The following is a 22,831-nucleotide window of genomic DNA, read 5'->3' as shown; positions in this document are numbered from 1 at the left end:
ATTAAATCTTTAAGTCATGTACTTCCAGGGATGTAATTTAACTAACCTGCACTCTAATCTATCACAGCAGCATATGATAAGATGTAGTAAGAAAGAACACTATTTATTCAACCATACCAATGTTGGTGGCATAGAATTTATTCTAATACACTAAATCATACATCCTATATGATGAAAAATTTCAGCAGAGTAACAGATTCAAATGTCATTTGGATGCAAATTTAAACATCCTTTATAAATATACCCAAATAGGCTCCCACAACATAAACATAAATGTGAAACTCACAAATGGGAAGGGATTTTACCCCAAAATAAGGTGTGTCTCTCATCCCTCAATGAAATCTACAGTATACGCAAAATTTGAAATTACATTAATATTGCCCATGATCACATGACTGTGAAATGGGTTAAGCAGGGCAAGACAATGTACCAGTAGTTGCTAATTTCATCCTTTGAACATGTAGGCAGGGTCAGCTGGCATCAAAGTTTGAAGTTTGTCAAAGTGGATTACAATATGTGTGAGGAGAATTTCAAAAATACCTTAATTGACTTTAGTTGGACTACTAATTGGTTTTAGTTGGGTTACTAATTGATTTTAGTTGGGCTACTAATGAGCTCAACCAGCATAAAACATTACTTTGATTCTCTCGCAAGGTATTCTGCTTTGGTGCTTAAGTTGCCACGATGGATTAGAGTCTAAATAAATAAAGGTTAACTGGCCGGATTGTATTAATGACATGGTTGTCTGAGAGTTATGCATTGGTATGTCACTGTATTTTGAATGTATATGTGTAGTTTTTCAGTCACCTTGCGATTCTGAAGTGATAAAAGACGCGTGAGAAAAGTTGAATCAAGCGGAGGGTTATGGTACATTCCTTGCATTCATTTATATAACTGATAAGGTGATTTCATGTTGTCAGAGATTTCGCCATATTTCATTGAAAAAATGTCGGACTCCTGTTGATGCACAGACGTTCTGTTCTGACAGGGATTAACACTAAAGAGTTGGGTGTTCTGACAGGGATTAATACAATAAGAGTGCGCTTTCTGAAGGACTTTGGGTCAAAAGAAGAGGAATTTTACTTACCATCTGCATACAAAGGTCAGCCAAAATAAATGTATTAATTACTAGCAAGTTAACGATAGTCTGCACTGATAGGAAGGTGAAAGTTTCATTCCGAATTGTCAAGGAAAAAACCCCGGAGATCTTGATTGATGGTCTAGAACTGTACAGGATCACTAGCTAATAGCAATTTCAATTAGTTTCCTTCGGAAATGATTAAAAACAACAACAAAAAATTTTCCATTGATCTGAAATGTTGTCACATCGTTTTAACTTTCAGTCGCAGAAACGCCATTCCAGTGCAGCAAGTCCACTTGCATGAAACCAGTCTTGATCAAAAGAGCTATATCATGCAATAGCGCAATAGCGCTAGGACTGAATCCATGTGCAAAGATACGATCTGCAAAGTTATACTAAAGATGTCACACTAAAGCTGCTATAATTTGTATGTCATCGAAATTAAATAACAGTAAACTGCTACCCAAAGAAAAACAATATAAATTCAATGGCAGTTCTGTCTACTGCATGAATGTAATATTTGGCGAGATAAAAATCTTACCTATAATCAAATTATACCCTCAGATTATACCAATATTGTATGAAAAACTATCCAAATCATTGTTGTTCAAGAATTGAAACTATCAACATCTGGTGTCGCTGTTGTTCAAACTTCCGTTATTACTTTGAGTAATGGCCAGTCACGGTGCTGGAGCCGATGGTTCTCAGAAAGTTTCAATTTGTTAAGGTATCACGGTACCAATTGTTTTTCCATATACCTCAATGCTAATGTTTTGTGAAATAAATATACTTTCTATCATACTTCAGCATGCATGTCACACACTGTCACAGAGAACAATACTAGATTGTCAATTTGACAATGACGTAACCAGGTACTCCATTGCATTTAAGAGAGATAACTCTACAAGAACTAGACAAGGATAAGAGTTATCTAGTCACAACAAGCACATTTTCAGCCATGTGTACCATATTTTTTTAAAAAATCATAAAAAATACAAAATATGATCTAGATAGAAATTAACAAAAACTCGCATGTTGTCAAGAGGCTCAATTTTTTTTAAAGCCAAACAGAAAGAACAACTCTTACATAATGCACCAATCACAGCTAGTGTTGTTCTTTAATTCCTAATTCAATGTTCCCTACACCTTTAGCTCCACCCACCTGGACTTGCGTAATTGGTACCATTATACCTTAAAGATCAGAGCAGATTACCATTTTCCTGCTCTCTGTAATTTTAATTTTTGTATTTAATAGCATTTAAAATTTACATTGCTTGAGGTATATCTCCAGCAGTTATTTAACAGTTAGTTGATTCCAGAAATTAAGTGTAAATTCATATTTGGAATTGGGATATAAAAAAAACACAAATGGAAAAATTCTGTGCAACTAGTTTTGCATTAGTGTAAATTCATTTGAAACTTTTCATAAATCAGGCCAGTCTGGTCAACATTCAACACTATCAATTAGTAATGAATTTGACCAATGGCTGTATTGACTTATCATGCAACTCTATCAATTAGTAATGAACTGACCAATGGCTTTCAAACAATCTCTGAGCTTCTATCGACTAGGAAGGTTTGCCTCATTCATTCACTCATTCATTCATTCATTCATTCATTCATTCATTCATTCATTCATTCATTCACTTTTTGTTTGTTTGTTTGTTTGTTTATTTCTTTCTTTCTTTCTTTCTTTCTTTCTTTCATGACAAATATATGTCATCCACCCATAACGAAAATAGATGTTATGTATTTCTTTCCAATGAATATGGAATGAACTGGATATGTGAGATTTACAACTTACAGTCAAGTTAACTATGTAAACATGTTTACAAGTTATGACCATGGACAAAAGTATATCACACAATATAAATTAAACATATATAACACCTCCCCTCATAAAGAAAAATAATTTTTTATATAATACAGCTTTCTTTTACAAATAAGGTAGAAGTATTTTGAATGACACTGCTTAATTCGACAAAATATACATAAAATAATGCAACACAGCATTTCAAGACAAGTGGGAGTGCATTTGATTCCTGACATTTCTCAGAGCAACAAAACTTGGTCTTCTTGATCAATAAATTAGCCAGTAAAAAGTAATCAAACTTTCTGCTGATATCCAGCCATACTCCCAAATCACTTCATTTGACACTAGCTATTTAGATAGTCTTGACCTGCACATCAGATTTAACCTTACCCCACAATGTGTCCTAACAATTTGATACAATTATGGCAAAATTCACATTCACATCAATTATCCATCAGATTTGCATAAATCAGTCGAATGAAGAATTTCCAAATGGTTTCCAGGTGATCTCCTCAGGTGTCGTTGTTAATGCTGATATCATCAATGCATGTGTCACAATTAATGTTGATATTATTAATGTATGTGTCACAATTAATGCTGATATCATCAATGTATGTGTCACAATTAATGTTGATATCATCAATGCATGTGTCACAATTAATGTTGATATCATCAATGTATGTGTCACAATTAATGTTGATATCATCAATGCATGTGTCACAATTAATGCTGATATCATCAATGTATGTGTCACAATTAATGTTGATATCATCAATATATGTGTCACAATTAATGCTGATATCATCAATGTATGTGTCACAATTATATGGATCAGTGTTAATATGTTCATTTAATGTTGGATTATTGCTGGAGAACTTTTCATTCTAAAGTGCATCACGTCACACACCTTTTATACAAGTTTAGGTAATGGTTTAGACCTCCCTTTTAAAGAAAAGAAGTAGATAATTGCTTTCTCAACTTAGAGAAATGGATGAAAACTTGAAATAGCCTAGATACCATAGGTCCTTTTTATTACAAAGTGTATTTATTAGCAAAGTCATTGAAGTCTACACTTCACTGTTGGTACAGGAGAGTAATGTTTATGAAAGGAACATATTTTGAACGGTTATGTGTTAGCACCCGAGGCATATCAACAAAATATTAGGAATATTAGAAAAGAAACTCATGTCAAATTTTCAAGTCTTCCTAAGCCAAGAAGGTTAATAAGTATTACAATAATCTTCCACACCTCATATCAATTGAAGAGATTAAGAATTGAATTCGTTGTAATGTCAAGAACTATTTTGATGATCAAAAGATAGAAACTTTGGAAAATGCTGCTAGTACACTAAAGATTGTCCCTAAAAATAACAACGGTTAATTTGTAAGTAAGTCTTCCTTTAATATGATCTCTCCAACAAAACAAAAATCGTCACAGTGTTCTCTATATTAAACTACATTATTTGTTGGCTTTTATTACTGATTATCTGTCATATACATTTATTATATGTCATATACGTTTATTATATGTCATATGCATTTGTTTCTTGTAATTAATCTTGTCCAAAATCAAGCTCAATGTTTACCTGACATGGGGCATTGATTTTGTAAACAACATACAGTAATACAAAGCTAATATTTCTCTGTGAGTATAGAATAGATATTAGGAAAATTATCAAAGGAGGTAAACACGTTAATCCTAATCAGAGTCTGGGATATTGAAATCCCCCTGATGTACCTGATGTGCCCCATATTCTTTATTATAATATTAGTAATATAACATATCTTCCTGACAACTTAGATTGTTCTAGAAATTAACTGTTGACACATATCTTCATTATATTTGATGTCTTAGCTGATTATATAATGTTGCTTACTTGAAAAATTACTCATTCTTGCCTTAATATCTAGAAGCAAAATCAGCCCTTCTGTTCCATTTAGATTTTGATTGGGGTGTAATTATTTATTCACTGGAAAAACAAGTTCTCATTGATTAAAATTTTAGAAATCTTTGACCAAATCATTAATTTTGAATTCTAGGGAATTCAGACAAGAACATTTTTGGATCATATTAATGCAATACTCAAAACACTGTTAGCACATCATCACAATACTGTCAACTGGCAAATTGACATGGTCAAGAATACAGGCACATTATCACAATACAGTCAACTGGCAAATTGACATTGTCAAGAATACAGGCACATCATTACAATACAGTCAACTGGCAAACTGACATGGTCAAGAATATAGGCACATCATCACATTCAGCTTATGTGGAATATCATTGGAATTCAATTCAAACTTCATACATTTGGACTTAGAACTGTCATGATTTTTAGGATTTAGTTAACAATACTATAAGTCCATTTTAAAGTTTCAATTTTGTATTCAGAGAAAATAAATTATTTGTTGAATTTTACAAAACTGGTTGGATTTTGCTCTTTTATGTTACTTACCGTATTTGCCAGCAAAAAAGACAATACTTTTTTTACCAGAAAATGTTAGCTTCGTCTTATACTCCGAATCGACTTGTATGTGAATTATATCATCCAAATTGCTTTATTGTATGTCACATAATTTTTTGCAAAGAAAAAATTATCCAAAAGTATTTTTAAAAAATGTGTATGTACATTATTCATTTTGGGGAAGAGATCATATATGAAAAAATATAGGACTTCACACTGAGGATTTGAAACAATTACAAGATCGTCAGTATTAAAGTTAACTTATATCTGCTTTAATTATGCTAAAGCAGCATGCATCAGTAATATACATTGTTTTTATATACATTGTTTAAATATAATATGGGTGTGTTAGAATTGGAAAGTTAGAAGATGAATAACCATGACAGAGACAGATATTGCATCACAATTTTCTTACTGCACCTCTTGATCAAATAAAAACTATACCCCATTCATTATGTATGAGAGAGAGAGAGAGACAGAGAGAGAGAGAGAAAGACAAAGAGAGAGAGAGAGAGAGAGAGAGAGAGAGAGAGAGAGAGAAGATATGCTAATACAAATGCATAGAGAAAAAGAAGAGAGGGCAATACAGAAGCTGAGAGAAAGAGAAAAAGGAAGAAGGGAATTTAGATTAAAAAATTCGAGCTGGCAAGTTGACCCCCACCACCACCACCACAAAAGTTAACTTTTTGATGTTACCAGAAATATTAGGTTACTACCCATTGTAAAGAAAATTGAAGTAGATAAATATTTTCCTCATTTTGAAAAAAATGCTGAAAATTTGATATAGCCAAGAGAGCTCCCCTCACAACAGTTCTTGAAAATGTGGGGCTCTATTGAAGATTGGCACAGAAGACAGGTGTGATCTTGTTATACAAAAAGAGCCTTTATTAGAGAAAGTTTCATCATACAATAAGCTCAACTAATTTTAGATAATAATAAAGGTATTTGATTTTAACTTTGAGAAAGTCGTAAAATTTTCATTAGATAATCTTTGTTTTTTAAAATATACAACAATAATTAGCTGGCGTTTTCTTTCTCTGATTAGGGTGTTACTTAATTTACCACTGAACCACGTAATGTGTTTGTTTCTGTGAATAATTCCGCTTTTTTGTGTGCTGTGACTTCTGGATTTATTCTAACATATTTACAATTGGAATACTTCGGTTAAAAGCTGTTGCTACCTGATGACGAAAGTGTCATTAATGTGAATGATAGGGATGATTGGTGAAGGAGAGACATAAGCCGACAGTTGTATATTGTCATGGAAACCGAGGAGACGTGGGCCTTACTAGTTAGTCTTACTGACATTGATACAGATCCTATTCCGATCAACAAGTCGAAGTTTGTGTTTGGCAGAGCAAAAGGTAATCTATTTTCGAGGGGGTGTTCCTATTAACTGCTGGTAAGCATCCGGAACAGAAGTAGTTGCTGTAAGTTTCCGACTGTTAAATTTAGGTTTATCAGGGTTTATTCTTCTGTCTAACTTAAATGATGCATGTTTGTTGAGGTGCGTGTGAGACAATGTATTACATACCCATTTAATCTTACATGACTAATCTGGCGTTTGATATAGCTACGATGTCGTAGCCTGAACTTGATTTGTTGTGGTTGAGGCTACGAACTGATCCCATATCATGTAATGGAGCAAAAAAATCATCACTACAGTCAGATAAACAAACAGTGCAGAAATCTACTACATAAGTATAATCATATTGTGAAAGAAGTTTAGCTTAATTTGAATTTATTAAGCCCTTACACGATAAAATAAATTGGCATGGTTACACTAACCTCATCGTGTCCGCCATGACAGATAACGCAAGACTCTCACCATGACCCCTTTTCTCCTTAAGGCTTGTCAGACCATTTTTGGATATTATATGCAATGTTATTATCAATGAAGTGGTGAATACTGGCTTCTTGGTGGAATTTCAAAGTTGCCGACAAACCGCATTTACTTTTAATGCACAGAATTTCTGACACAAACTGTGCCAAATGTTTACTATGATTTGTTTACATTTCCAAATAAGGCCTCAATGTCTGTATATGGCACACAAACAAACGAGGCTGAGAACGGAAGTAATCATTATTTTGAACTAATATGGCGGACGATCTAAACGAAAATATCAGATAAAAAAGGTAAAGAAGATTTTACAACTATTTCTACAATGATTTTTGATACTTCTGATATTAAATAAGAGGACTGCTCAATTTACTGGATTGTACGCAAGGAATTTGTTCAAATTGTTGATAATAGGCTAAAAGAGCACCGGGTGTGATTCACACCCAGCTTGCTCCATTGACATGTATATGCTCGTGTTAGTACCCTGTCCATGAGGTAGGAGTAAGGGTACTAATATTAGTACTAGCATTTGGTACAGATGTTCGTTCTGTAATTCAGTATCACATACACAGCTTGTAACTACTTTTACAAGTTAAAGTATTAAATAATAGTCCACTTATCAAATATTGGGAATTATTTATTGCTATATTATTAAAAATTATTAAAAAATGCCAAGATCATGGCTGATGTGTACAGCAGGCGTCAAAAGGAGCTTCCATGCAAATCTATAGAGGCGTCAAAAGGCGCTTCCATGCGAATGGAGTAGAGGTGTCCAAAGATACTTGTATGAGGTAAAGGGTTAAGAAATACTGTTATATTTGGTGAAAATGGCTGCTTTTGACACTGGAGATAATGGGACAGTACTGTAAGTAGTGAAGGGTGGCTCAGATGAATATCACAGTATCTAGACTGAGAAATTAGAGTTCGTTGAGGTGGACAGCAACATCTTGGACAGAGTGTTTGACAGTAAGTTGAGAGAGAGAGAGACAGAGAGAGAGCAATTTGCCACTTAAATATTTTATTCAAATTTAAAAAAAATTCAGATAAAGTGAGAAAGACTTGTGGAGTCATGCCAAAAGTCAAGTCATAGTTTGAAATGCACCTTGTTTGGACAAAAGTTTACCCCATGTTTAATTCCCACAAGACATTTCGCAATGTAAATGATCTAAAATACCAAACATATGTAAAATCTATTTAAGATTCAGGTTTTAAAAATATGGTCTGCTGAATTATATTTATCTTAGGAAAAAGTTTTCAGTGGAGGTACTTACAATTTGTCAATTAAAATTAGAGGAATCAAGGATAAAACTAACAAACATTTGCAACATAAAGGTAGACATATCACAGAGAGCAGCGGCTGTTTTGTTTGTGACCCAGATTAGAAGCATTATATGCAGTATTAGGAAGATTAATGGGGGATAATGAGGGAAATATGTATGTTTAATGGAGGGACAATGAGGGAAATATATGTTTACATTTGAAATTCATGTGACTGTTCAAGTAGAAAATAAGGAGAATAACAGGGTAAAAAAAGAACTGTACATTTTATAGGTATATTTAATTTGTATTATTTATTGGCTTTTCTTAATGTCTGTATGTTATGTATGTCTGTATTTTGGACTTGACCTTATCCAAAATCAAGTTCATTGTGTACCTGACCAGTGACATTTATTTTGTAAACAACATAGTACATAGCTAATATGTCTAGTAAACAACATAATACATAGCTAATATGTCTATATGAGTGTACGTTAAACAGGGGTCAAACTAGACTTGAATTCTAGGGAGAAGTGACTTCTCCTCTTGGACAGAACTGGGAACAGGGGTGAAGTGAGAGCTGACCAGCGAGATGTGGGATCAAAGCAATATATATATATATATATATATATATATATATATATATATATATATATATATATATATATATATATATGTGTGTGTGTTGTTCTTTTCATTTTTTTATTTGAATTATGCCTTCTATTTCCCAGTATGCATATTTGCATTTAACATTGGTTTTAAGCAATCTGAGTTGTATTTATATTATAAATATATTTGATACGAGTGTATAAAATATCATACTCCATGCAGTGTATTTTGGTCAAATGACTCCAGAAGAGATCAATAGAAGCTAAACATAAGTACACACGTCTTTCTGATCTTACTGTTCATCCTAATTTCTTTGTTGCTGATAAAACATTACAATAACTGTCCATAGATAACAAACTGAGGAATTAAAGTCGGTATATCGATGAACTTTGTCCTACTTTCCAACTGAATCGATACCGCCAGCAATGTGAATGCTTCTGTTTCTAGAAAGAGAGGTTTTCTTAATGTAACCACTGACTTTACAGATACAACAGTCCATTGATAGGATTGTAAATGTAAGATTTTATTATTTATTATGTGCATTTAGTAATGTTAGGCATTGGTTAAATAGTATTTGTTTTGCTGGTTTTTTTCTTTTTCACATTTTCACCAAAAAAATGAGTACGGTCAGAAACAACTTTGTATTTACAGCACTTCTCAAGTTACACAACATAGCATTGTCCCATACATTTCTGACTTATATAATTGCATTTGAAAGTGAAATCTTCAATAACATAAGATTTAAACTCTGCTTTCTATGAATTGTATATTTTCCTGAATATATTTGCCAAGTGGTTTACAAAAATATACAGTCTAATAATGTGATACTTCGCAGACACATCAATGTCTGCTATTATTTTCCCATGGTTCAGAACTAATTTTGTTAAGAAAATAATGTACATGCAGTAGTGAAAATATTCATTTTACCGATTCTATTCTTAAAATAACCTTGCTATTTACATACAATTGAATGTGCAAGAGTTTGTTTGTCTACGCAATTTATGTCAACTACAGTTTGATAGCTTGAAGCTTACATTTCACCTTGAGCTACAAGATAACACTGGAACTAAACCGGTTAAGGTGAGGAAGAATCTCAAAAAGTATGATCACTCAGTGTGCATAAAAATAGTCACAGGGCAAAGTGGTTTTCACTCTCCTAACATAAGAAAGCAAACTTTTTTTCGGTGACTTAGTCGACCACTTCGCCTGATAGTGTGACCCCTGGTTAAATATTCTGATCATTATTAACATAAACAAGCTTATCTGCATTTGAGTTAAAAGATAAGTTTTGATTCTTACTTTTTAATCTTCTAGAATGGAAAATTCCATTAAAAGTGACAGTGACCTAGGTCAAGTACAGTGGTATATAATCTTGTTTATCTGAATATTACTCATTCTTGCCTTAACATCTGAAGCAGAGTCATTCTTATTGTTATGGTCAGTTTTTAATTTATTTATTCAAATTTTTAGTCACTGGTAATATAAAGTGCTCATCATTAATATTCTCAGACATAAATATTGATTTGGAATTATTATGTATTCAGACATGAACATTTTGGATTATATTATTGTGATACATCAAAAGACTGTTAACACATCATTATACTCCAAGCCATTGGCACATTTGAGACTACAATCAATCAACACATTCAGTATTGGAAATTATTTCAAATTCCACTTGAATTCAATTGGAACATGATACATTTGGACTTGTGATAGAACATTTATGACTATTTTGGACTTAATTCTTAATACTGTAAGTTCTTTTTTAAATTTTCACTTTGTACTTTGTATTGTAGGGAAATAAATTATTTGTTGAATTTGACAAAACTTGTTGGTTTCACTCATTTCCATTACTCCACTTGTCTTCACTGAAGAGTCATATCCTCATGAGGATTTACTCATGATGTCTAGTTGGTCCTAAATGAACTATGTGTCAATCTAGCCACCAATATGGCCACTGCAATAGTCATCTTGAAAATCGTGTTAATACTATTAGATGGCTCGCCATACTGACATCGTGTTTTCACCAGAAGACTTCTTACGATGTGTAATTGGTCCAGTATGACCACCATGGCAAATCTCTTATGTTGCCTTGTTCATCCTAAATTAAAATGGTGCCGATTTGGCATCTGATATGACCATCATAGTGACCATCATGGTGTCCATATTGAAACTCTTGTTACTGCTCTGCTGTCTTATTTTGACATGAAATTTTCACCAGAAGATTTCTTATAGTGTGTAGCTGGTCCTAAACAAAAGTGATATAAACTGACTCAATATCATCAACATGGTGGCTATGATAAAAATGTATCTCATTATCTCAGATGGCAGACTGTATTAACAAGAAGTTTTCTGAAGACTTCCTGTGATACCTAGTTGTTTTTGTGTGAAAATGGTATACCTCTGGTATGACTGCCATTATGGCTGTCTTGAAAATAGTGTTGTCCATTTTATGGATGGTCATATTGACATAAATGTTTTCAGCAAAAAACTTATAAGTTGTCTTAAATTTTTCCATTCTGTTCATTTCTTTCAGACTGTGACCAGTCTTTTCCAGAAAATAATCTTGTGTCTTCACACCATTGTTACATTGAGAGGGAGGAAGGCAGTGATGAGCATGTCTGGCTGTATGATACAAGGTAATTTTCATAATTATGTTATATTGAGATGGGGGGGGGGGCAGTGATATGCATCTCTAGCTGTATGTTACAAGGTAATTTCCATCATTATGTTGTAAAATTGAGATGGGGGCAGTGATGAGCATGTCTGGCTGTATGATACAAGGTAATTTACATCATCATGGTGGCGCTCTACAGTTTTGTATTTTGCATTGGGTTAGAATTTTAAAGAAAGAGAATTTCCCAGGCTTTCCTCAAGAGAACATAAGTATTATTATTGTGTGATTTAATTTTGATTGTATGGCTGAACATTTAAGTCGCAATCATCAAAACAGTCCTTTTGAATAATTCTCCTGTATTCCCCCCCACAGAACAGTATTTGTGAGTGTCAGAGTCTCTAACAAGTCCAGCCCCTCCCCCTTATGATAAAAAGTGAGCTATTTTACAAATGCACATTACATTTTGAAAACATAGCAACCAATGTTATGCTGAATGACAGGAACATGAAACTAGCCAGAATTATTTCTGAGATATCAACAATAAATTTTACAGTTTGAAAAGGGATGGAACAGATCAGGTTCATAAAGGTCAATGGTCAAAGTGTAAAATTATTGCCTATTATTTAATATGGAAGAAGCAAATTTGCTTTCTCATCATTTTTTTAAAAATTATTTCATTGCAAGTAAATGAAAAGAAACATTTTCACTATATATTTCTTTTACTTTTTGCAACAGTTTTAAATTTAAGTTGACTCTATTCCTGTATTCGAAAATTTCTAATTTCCCAATAATTAAGGTCACTACTCACACAAACATGCCTCATGGCAAATTATGTAAGCAAGAGCAAAATGAACATAATTAGCTTATTTTCATCCTTAACATCTATATGAATGTACCACTGTATTCAGAACATCACACATAATGATATGAAAATAAAAAAAACAATTGCATACATTTTTATATTTGTTTTAAGGTGGCACTGTACAGTTTTGTATTTTGCATAGGGTTAGAATTTTAAAGAAAAATAATTTCCCTGGCTTTCCTCACTGGTTATACTGGCTATTTGAAAAAGACCTTGTATATCTTAGGTATAATTCAAAGAACCTTTAATTCCCTTTATTTTGGTGTATGATTGATGGGTGTAATATGGATTATAGAGTATACAACTTGGCCTTACTTCAGATGTGCACCTTTCAAAAAAGTGCTAGCTCCACTTGGTCATTTTCACTTCCAGAACTTCAGAGGTAAATTGTATAAAAAAGAGCCGATAACTTTTTTTACATTTTATATATTTGGTAAATCATTCATTGCACTTTTAGAAGCTGGTATTTTCTAGTCTGGCAAAATCCGTTTTCCCTATTTTAATAGCTGCTATTGATAGTGTACTTTAGACTAATTCAGGCTGATTTTTTTGCACAAGGGAGCAGTCATTTTAGTTAGCAGTGTGTTTAGATCATGTCCAATTTCCAAAAGTACAATATCCAAAGAAATATCATCCACATTACATTAATGTAGCATGGAGGTATGCCAACATTCTCTCCATTGTGCATGTTTTAAATGCAAACGCTTTAACCTAAAATCTATCACTCTCCCAAAAGTACATAATAACTGGTGAGATGGGGGGGAGAAGTGATGAGCATGTCTAGCTGTATGATACAAAGTAATTTCCTTCATTATGATATATTGAGATGGGGGAGTGGGGGCAGTGATGAGCCTGTCTGGCTGTATGATACAAAATAATTTCCTTCATTATGTTATATTGAGATTGGGGGTGGGGCAGTGAAGAACATATATGACCGTATAAGGCAATTTCCTTCATTATATTGACTTTTAAATAATGATTAAAGCTTATTAAGTATTGCTTAAGCTTATTAAGATAAATTGTAACACCTACTTTTTCTAATACTAATAGACAACAATAGGATATACAGACCTGCATTTTTCTATAAGACAGCAGTGGGATACACACTTGCTTTTTCTGTAAGTCAGAATTGGGATAATAATAATAAAAGTAACAATAATGACCTTATTTAAAGAGGGTAACACAATTAGCTAAGAACTAATCTACCTTGAGGCCCTCGTACAAAAGAATTTATTTATTTTAGCTGCATCTCTAAAGCCACTGGAAATACTGGGTTTGGAAGAAGGAAATAGAGTGGGCATTTCTAATCTCAACTGGAATACTATTCCAGAGCAAAGTTCCACAGTATTGGAAACTTTTTAAAAATAATTCCTTATTTGGTTTGGCAATTTTATACTGCTTGGTAGACATTGAGCACAGGTATGGAGTATTGCCAGGTAGCCTAGTGATTGTAAATATTCAGGAGCATACTATTGGATGTATTGTACATTAATTTGGCTTTTCTTAAACAGATTCAGTCCTTAATAGGTAATATTTGTAACTTACCAGCTAAATTTTCCTTGCTTTCTTTCTGGATTGATATTAGCCAAAATGCTCTATTTTGGAGATGTGCCACATTTGTTATGTTTTTATCATTTGATTTACCCCATACTGTGTTACATTAGTCTAAATAGGGTTGTATGTAACTGCTATAAAATAGTTTTCTGTGCCTTTCAGGGAGAAAAGGTCTTATCCTACTGAGAAGTCATAAACTTGAATTGACTTTTTTTACTGATATGTTTGATATGTTCAGTCCATGATAGGTTATTATCTATTAAAACACCAAGTAGTCTATCGTGACAGACCATTTGCAAATTTTATCCTTCCATGTCAGACATAGTTCATCATTATCATGATTTTCCTTTTTTGGCATGTTGAGATCAGTAATATTTTAGTTTTCCCAGTATTTACCACATGCCATTGCATGTGCCCAGTTGTCCAGTTTGTTCAGGGCATTCTGTAAAGAAATTTCAAGTTTATGCTTGGTGTTTTGGATGTTAAACAATGTTGTGTCATCAGCATAGAGATCTGTAGATGATATTGAGTCCCTTAGTAAAAGTGGTAGGTCATTAATAAATTAAATAAATAGTAATGGAACTAGAATTGAGCCTTGTGGTACTCCATATCTAATTGTTCCAGGTCCAGACAGAACATTATATAAACATGTTATGTTCTCTCACTTAAGTATGAAGCAAACTGTCTAACTGTAAATTATACAGGTTAGTTCAAGTTTCAGTTTTTTGTCTACTTTCAGCACCAATGGCACATTGTTCAATATGACAAGCAAACTTACAAAAGGAAGTGTGAGTGTCATAAGTATACGGTTTGTACTTATCTTACGTGTATAACAGAAAGAAATGCAGATAGTGTCAACAAAATTAAATTAATAACTTGAAAAAATGAAGTTTTAGAAACATTTTGTGACATAATTTGCTCTTATATTTGCAGAGAGAGAGAGAGAGAGAGATTTTGGATATGTGGGGTTTATCTTCTAAGGAATATCATTTAATTTTATACCAAAAACCAAGCCTGTAAGTGAGCAATCTGTAACAGCTGTGAAATGGTTTTTCTTTGTTAACACAGTCTTGGTAGTTCATCAGAAAACATTTTGACTCGTTTTCCAAAGGATCTTGGTTTTGGTATCCATCCAGACAAGCTCAAGTCAGCTGCATCAGTGTATCTTTTTTGGAACTGACACTTGGTTCCAGTTCCATGCCATTAGACTGAAGTACTGTTCTACAAATGGTGTTAAATATAGTCAACCAATCCAGTGTATGTTGGAAAATAACATAATAGAAATCTGTGGACTTAGATCTTGCAGCATAATCATCAGTGAAAGAGAATGGACTCTATCTTTTGATGCTAATTACACTATGCTTCCTAAGCCTTGATTTCTTAGAATATCCAAAGAAGCCAAGGCCTCATTGCCCGTTATTGCATCCGATACTTATCTGGCTGAAAGTTGTTAGCCATGATTTCTTGCAATATCTACAGAAGCCAAAGCTCTGTTGCCTGTAGCAGCAGAATTTGATTTGACTGAATGTAGTTTTATTATATAACTACATGAACCACATTAAAGTGGATGATTGGCACCACATTACTGCTCAAGGACATAGCATGTAGTTCTCATCTCAGTGTAAACATCTTACAGTTCTGTAAAATTTCTAGAATTGTGAGTGACATAGTGAGTGACATACAGTTTCTTCTAATCACAATGTAACATTGATAAGATGTACATTTTAAATGAATTAGGAATGCACATAGAATTTTGACATGAAAACTAAAATCACAAAAACCTACATAGCAGCATTCTAAAATTTTCTAAATACACAATACATATATATAATTGACATAAAATATATTCTTCATTTGGTACTGAATGCTGAAAAAATTAAGACATAGTCTCTCCTTGGGTGGTCTTCTTGTGTTGTCTATTCAACTGTCAATCACTTCGATGTGTTACAAGTTCTAATGATGAGTTGCGATGTGCTTCCCTCCTCCCTATCCCAAAGTTTAGTGCAGTGTGAGAGTGGATATAATTAAAAGTGACCCCCATGATGGGCAGAGAAACAAAAAGTAGCATAAGTTGTTCTGTTTTTTAATTTAAATCAAATTAAATCGAATACTCACTAAATTTAATTAAATGAATATTAACCAAATTTCATTAAATGAAATACTCACCAAATTTCATTAAATTGAATGCTCACTAAATTTTATTAAATGGGATACTGACTAAATTGCATATCGTACTCAAATTCTTCATGGCTTCATCAATTAAATTTGCTGTTTTTACAACTTCAGCGCATGAAGCTAAAGCATGGGGATGAATTTTACATTGTCTATAAGAAGGACAATGAAGATGTCAGTAAGTAAGAGTTTTACACTTGTTGGAATATTTTTTGTACACTGCTATCATCTCACATCACATCAAATGATTGCAATGTCCTGATGTTGGAAATGTGTTTGATTTCTCCTTACATGTGTAATTAATTTCTTGCTAGTGATGTTACTGATTACAACCAACTTTGCATCTTGGATACATGGCATAAGGTTTACCTAAAATGCAATTGCTGGTGATGTTACTCAACCAACTTTGCATCTTGGATACATGGCGTAAGGTTTACCCAAAATGCAATTGCTGGTGATGTTACTCAACCAACTTTGCATCTTGGATACATGGCATAAGGTTTACCCAGAATGCAATTGCTGCTGGCTTTTAAGATTATCATCTTGAACACTCCATACCATAATATTTTTTATTCATATTTTAGTACAACCGATTCTGTGGAAGACTAAACTTTAGATTTTTATTGATCTGTGTAAGATGTTGTGACTTGTAATTAATTTCATTACTTACTTAAAAATCCCACTCCATTTATTTATAAATTAAAGCTTCTTGGATTTTCACATATCTTCTAAAGGTCAGTAATTTAGGCCTTAAATAAAGTCCACAATGAATCAATGCTACAGAATAGCAAGTATAAAGATGAAACAAGTGGCTTCTTGAAAACCTCTGCTTAATTAATCACTATGATTTGAACATCGGTATCCTACATAGCTTCAGTAAACATTGTACATTGTTTTTCAGATGTGGGTTTTGTTTTCCAAAGTCTCCGTGAGCTAGAGAAGGAGCAAGAGGAAGAGGGGACACAGGAGTACTCTCACCATGCCATACTGGACTCCACTTTTATTGGTAATTAAAACCATACTTATCAGGTCATGTGACATTAGGAGGAGTGAACTCAAGAGTACTCTCCACCTGAAAAACTGGTTTCAGTTCTTGGATTTAAGTACAGCTACACTAAGCAGGTCATAAGGCATCAGGAGGAGGGGGACATAAGAGTTCTTTGTCCCTGAAATACTGCCATTCATTCTTGTGGGTAAGCCCAGAACATATTATACAGTGTCATGTAGGTAAGTATAGAACATACACAGTGTCGTGTAGGTAAGTATAGAGCATACACAGTGTCATCTGGGTAAGTATAGAACACACAGTGTCATGTGAGTCAGTATAGAAAATATACAGTGACATGTGGGTAAGTACAATACAATGTGTCATGTGAGTAAGTGCAGAATATGCATAGTGTCATGTGGGTAAGTACAGAACATACACAGTGTCATGTAAGTAAAGAACATACAGTGTCATGTGGGTAAGTACAGAACATGTACAGTGTCATTTGGGTAAACACAGAATATGTACAGTGTCACATGGGTCAGTACAGAACAATGTGTGATGTGGGTAAGTATAGAACAAGCACAGTGTCATGTGGGTAAGTATAGGAAATACATGTCATGTGGTAAGTATAGAACATGCACTGTGTCATGTATGTAAGCTCAGAACATACACAGTGTCATGTAGGTAAGCCCAAATCATATTACACTGTGTCATGTGCTCAGTGATGGGAAATGTACTCACCATTATTCTTATCATGTATCAAAGCCAGGTTTAAGGTAATGGACTGTTGTTGTACACTTATTAGAAAAGAAGGCCAGGATGTGATAAATCTTGTGTTTTTCTGGCTACCAGGATCCTTTGGTGTTGCTAAAACATTTTGAATTGAGATAGCACTAGTATATAAAAATCCTACCTTGTTTTACAGTTTAGTAGGTGAGTTAAATATATTTCACAAAGAATAATAATTTTTAACGGATCATACAGAAGAGAAATGGAAGTATTTTATCCAACAGTTTTGTATTTAAATGCCTTATCTGGGTTACTGAATCTCAGCTGGGCAAACATATTCATTTCTCGGAAGCCAAGTTTGAAATCTATTTCACCCTGAAGGACTATATGTATGTATGTATGTATGTATGTATGTATGTATGTATGTATGTATGTATGTACGATTCAAAATTGCCTAGTTTTAGGCCATAATGTTGATAATACATTAATGCCCAGTATTTAACTGCTGGTGTCTTTAATAGTTGACTTTTTGTGAGTATGTTTTTTGTTAGCAAACATGACAGCATCATCTGCCTTTGAACCAGGCAAAATACCAGTCAACATTGACAAGTCTGCATGTGACAGCAGTGTTAGCATTTCAGTATGTACCTATCAGATGATATTGTTCACAGCCAATTTGTACTTCATGTTTTTTTAATTGTATGGTAACTCCAGATAAACTTGAAAGTTTCTTTTGGTGTCACCTCTGCATGAACTAGGTACTGAAGCAGGTACATCAAGTATTTTTATTGCAGATGATGACTGCAATCTGGTTGAGGAGGTAGCTGAGTCTAGGCAATTGGCAAAGAGAAAATCTGCAGTATGTTTCTGTTTCGCTTAATTTTATTCTGCTATTAAGGGCATATATATATATATATATATATATATATATATATATATATATATATATATATATACATGCATATAGAGTACATCTTATTACTTCTATCAGTATTAAGTTACTAAAAATCTTATCAATATTATATATTTTTAGCTGTACCAGTCATAGACCAGAAGTGATTATGGGATGACCTGTTGTTTGTTGTAGTTTAGCTGTACCAGTCATAGACCAGAAGTCATAGACCAGAAGTGATTATGGGATGGCTTGTTGTTTGTTGTAGTTTTTGCTGTACCAGTCATAGACCAGAAGTGATTATGGGATGACCTGTTGTTTGTTGTAGTTTTAGCTGTACCAGTCATAGACCAGAAGTGATTTTGGGATGGCTTGTTGTTTGTTGTAGTTTCAGCTGTGCCAGTCATAGACCAGAATTGATTATGGGATGGCTTGTTGTTTGTTGTAGTTTTAGCTGTACCAGTCATAGACCAGAAATGATTATGGGATGGCCTGTTGTTTGTTGTATTTTTAGCTGTACCCATCATAGACCAGAAGTGATTATGGGATGGCTTGTTGTTTGTTGTATTTTTACCTGTACCAGTCATAGACCAGAAGTGATTATGGGATGGCTTGCTGTTTGTTGTATTTTTAGCTGTACCAGTCACAGACCAGAAATGATTATGGGATGGCTTGTTATTTGTTGTATTTTTAGCTGTACCAGTCACAGACCAGAAGTGATTATGGGATGGCCTGTTGTTTGTTGTATTTTTAGCTGTACGAGTCACAGACCAGAAGTGATTATGAGATGGCCTGTTGTTTGTTGTAGTTTTAGCTGTACCAGTCACAGACCAGAAGTGATTATGGGATGGCCTGTTCCTTGTTGTATTTTTAGCTGTACCAGTCACAGACCAGAAGTGATTATGGGATGGCCTGTTCCTTGTTGTATTTTTAGCTGTACCAGTCACAGACCAGAAGTGATTATGGGATGGCCTGTTCCTTGTTGTATTTTTAGCTGTACCAGTCACAGACCAGAAGTGATTATGGGATGGCCTGTTGTTTGTTGTATTTTTAGCTGTACCAGTCAGACCAGAAGTGATTATGGGATGGCCTGTTCTTTGTTGTAGTTTTAGCTGCACCAGTCATAGACCAGAAGTGATTATGGGATGGCTTGTTGTTTGTTGTATTTTTAGCTGTACCAGTCATAGACCAGAAGTGATTATGGGATGGCTTGTTGTTTGTTGTATTTTTAGCTGTACCAGTCACAGATCAGAAATGTTTATGGGATGGCTTATTGTTTGTTGTATTTTTAGCTGAGCCAGTCACAGACCAGAAATGATTATGGGATGGCTTGTTATTTGTTGTAGTTTTAGCTGTACCAGTCATAGACCAGAAGTGATTATGGGATGGCCTGTTGTTTGTTGTATTTTTAGCTGTACCAGTCACAGACCAGAAGTGATTATGGGATGACCTGTTGTTTGTTTTAGTTTAGCTGTACCAGTCATAGACCAGAAGTCATAGACCAGAAGTGATTATGGGATGGCTTGTTGTTTGTTGTAGTTTTTGCTGTACCATTCATAGACCAGAAGTGATTATGGGATGGCCTGTTGTTTGTTGTATTTTTAGCTGTACCCATCATAGACCAGAAGTGATTATGGGATGGCTTGTTGTTTGTTGTATTTTTACCTGTACCAGTCATAGACCAGAAGTGATTATGGGATGGCTTGCTGTTTGTTGTATTTTTAGCTGTAGCAGTCACAGACCAGAAATGATTATGGGATGGCTTGTTGTTTCTTGTAGTTTTAGCTGTACCAGTCATAGACCAGAAGTGATTATGGGATGGCTTGTTGTTTGTTGTATTTTTAGCTGTACCAGTCACAGACCAGAAGTGATGATGGGATGGCCTGTTATTTGTTGTATTTTTAGCTGTACCAGTCACAGACCAGAAGTGATTATGGGATGGCCTGTTGTTTGTTGTATTTTTAGCTGTACGAGTCACAGACCAGAAGTGATTATGGGATGGCTTGTTGTTTGTTGTAGTTTTTGCTGTACCAGTCATAGACCAGAAGTGATTATGGGATGACCTGTTGTTTGTTGTAGTTTTAGCTGTACCAGTCATAGACCAGAAGTGATTTTGGGATGGCTTGTTGTTTGTTGTAGTTTCAGCTGTGCCAGTCATAGACCAGAACTTATTATGGGATGGCTTGTTGTTTGTTGTAGTTTTAGCTGTACCAGTCATAGACCAGAAATGATTATGGGATGGCCTGTTGTTTGTTGTATTTTTAGCTGTACCCATCATAGACCAGAAGTGATTATGGGATGGCTTGTTGTTTGTTGTATTTTTACCTGTACCAGTCATAGACCAGAAGTGATTATGGGATGGCTTGTTGTTTGTTGTATTTTTACCTGTACCAGTCATAGACCAGAAATGATTATGGGATGGCTTGTTGTTTGTTGTAGTTTTAGCTGTACCAGTCATAGACCAGAAGTGATTATGGGATGGCTTGTTGTTTGTTGTATTTTTAGCTGTACCAGTCACAGACCAGAAGTGATGATGGGATGGCCTGTTATTTGTTGTATTTCTAGCTGTACCAGTCACAGACCAGAAGTGATTATGGGATGGCCTGTTGTTTGTTGTATTTTTAGCTGTACGAGTCACAGACCAGAAGTGATTATGAGATGGCCTGTTGTTTGTTGTAGTTTTAGCTGTACCAGTCACAGACCAGAAGTGATTATGGGATGGCCTGTTCCTTGTTGTATTTTTAGCTGTACCAGTCACAGACCAGAAGTGATTATGGGATGGCCTGTTGTTTGTTGTATTTTTAGCTGTACCAGTCAGACCAGAAGTGATTATGGGATGGCCTGTTCTTTGTTGTAGTTTTAGCTGCACCAGTCATAGACCAGAAGTGATTATGGGATGGCTTGTTGTTTGTTGTATTTTTAGCTGTACCAGTCATAGACCAGAAGTGATTATGGGATGGCTTGTTGTTTGTTGTATTTTTAGCTGTACCAGTCACAGATCAGAAATGTTTATGGGATGGCTTATTGTTTGTTGTATTTTTAGCTGAGCCAGTCACAGACCAGAAATGATTATGGGATGGCTTGTTATTTGTAGTAGTTTTAGCTGTACCAGTCATAGACCAGAAGTGATTATGGGATGGCCTGTTGTTTGTTGTATTTTTAGCTGTACCAGTCACAGACCAGAAGTGATTATGGGATGACCTGTTGTTTGTTGTAGTTTAGCTGTACCAGTCATAGACCAGAAGTCATAGACCAGAAGTGATTATGGGATGGCTTGTTGTTTGTTGTAGTTTTTGCTGTACCAGTCATAGACCAGAAGTGATTATGGGATGGCCTGTTGTTTGTTGTATTTTTAGCTGTACCCATCATAGACCAGAAGTGATTATGGGATGGCTTGTTGTTTGTTGTATTTTTACCTGTACCAGTCATAGACCAGAAGTGATTATGGGATGGCTTGCTGTTTGTTGTATTTTTAGCTGTACCAGTCACAGACCAGAAATGATTATGGGATGGCTTGTTGTTTGTTGTAGTTTTAGCTGTACCAGTCATAGACCAGAAGTGATTATGGGATGGCTTGTTGTTTGTTGTATTTTTAGCTGTACCAGTCACAGACCAGAAGTGATGATGGGATGGCCTGTTATTTGTTGTATTTTTAGCTGTACCAGTCACAGACCAGAAGTGATTATGGGATGGCCTGTTGTTTGTTGTATTTTTAGCTGTACGAGTCACAGACCAGAAGTGATTATGAGATGGCCTGTTGTTTGTTGTAGTTTTAGCTGTACCAGTCACAGACCAGAAGTGATTATGGGATGACCTGTTCCTTGTTGTATTTTTAGCTGTACCAGTCACAGACCAGAAGTGATTATGGGATGGCCTGTTCCTTGTTGTATTTTTAGCTGTACCAGTCACAGACCAGAAGTGATTATGGGATGGCCTGTTCCTTGTT

General features: G+C 34.5%; 2 protein-coding genes across 4 annotated transcripts in view; one reads left to right on the top strand and one right to left on the bottom strand.

The window, feature by feature from the left end:
- LOC149773169 (ubiquitin-protein ligase E3B-like) overlaps positions 1 to 1,915 on the bottom strand; it is a 103,315-nt gene extending 101,400 nt beyond the window's left edge. For both annotated transcript variants that reach the window (XM_089946750.1, XM_089946751.1), the window contains exon 1: positions 1,623 to 1,915. The gene's annotated coding sequence lies outside the window, so the exon portion shown is untranslated. The remainder of the gene's footprint in view (positions 1 to 1,622) is intronic.
- A 4,611-nt stretch (positions 1,916 to 6,526) lies between these two features.
- The window catches only part of LOC149773168 (E3 ubiquitin-protein ligase CHFR-like), a 102,432-nt gene continuing 86,127 nt past the window's right edge, over positions 6,527 to 22,831 (top strand). For both annotated transcript variants that reach the window (XM_089946724.1, XM_089946723.1), the window contains exons 1-6: positions 6,527 to 6,726; positions 11,608 to 11,710; positions 14,844 to 14,892; positions 16,391 to 16,454; positions 17,178 to 17,282; positions 18,788 to 18,852. In XM_089946724.1, coding sequence (XP_089802850.1) covers positions 6,624 to 6,726; positions 11,608 to 11,710; positions 14,844 to 14,892; positions 16,391 to 16,454; positions 17,178 to 17,282; positions 18,788 to 18,852 — 489 coding nt within the window. In that variant the 5' untranslated portion in view covers positions 6,527 to 6,623. The remainder of the gene's footprint in view (positions 6,727 to 11,607; positions 11,711 to 14,843; positions 14,893 to 16,390; positions 16,455 to 17,177; positions 17,283 to 18,787; positions 18,853 to 22,831) is intronic.

This window comes from Sinohyriopsis cumingii, unplaced genomic scaffold (assembly GCF_028554795.1).
Source record: "Sinohyriopsis cumingii isolate HCF-2022 unplaced genomic scaffold, ASM2855479v2 utg000873l, whole genome shotgun sequence".
Lineage (NCBI taxonomy): Eukaryota > Metazoa > Mollusca > Bivalvia > Unionida > Unionidae > Sinohyriopsis > Sinohyriopsis cumingii.
This window is presented reverse-complemented; position numbering and strand designations above follow the sequence as displayed.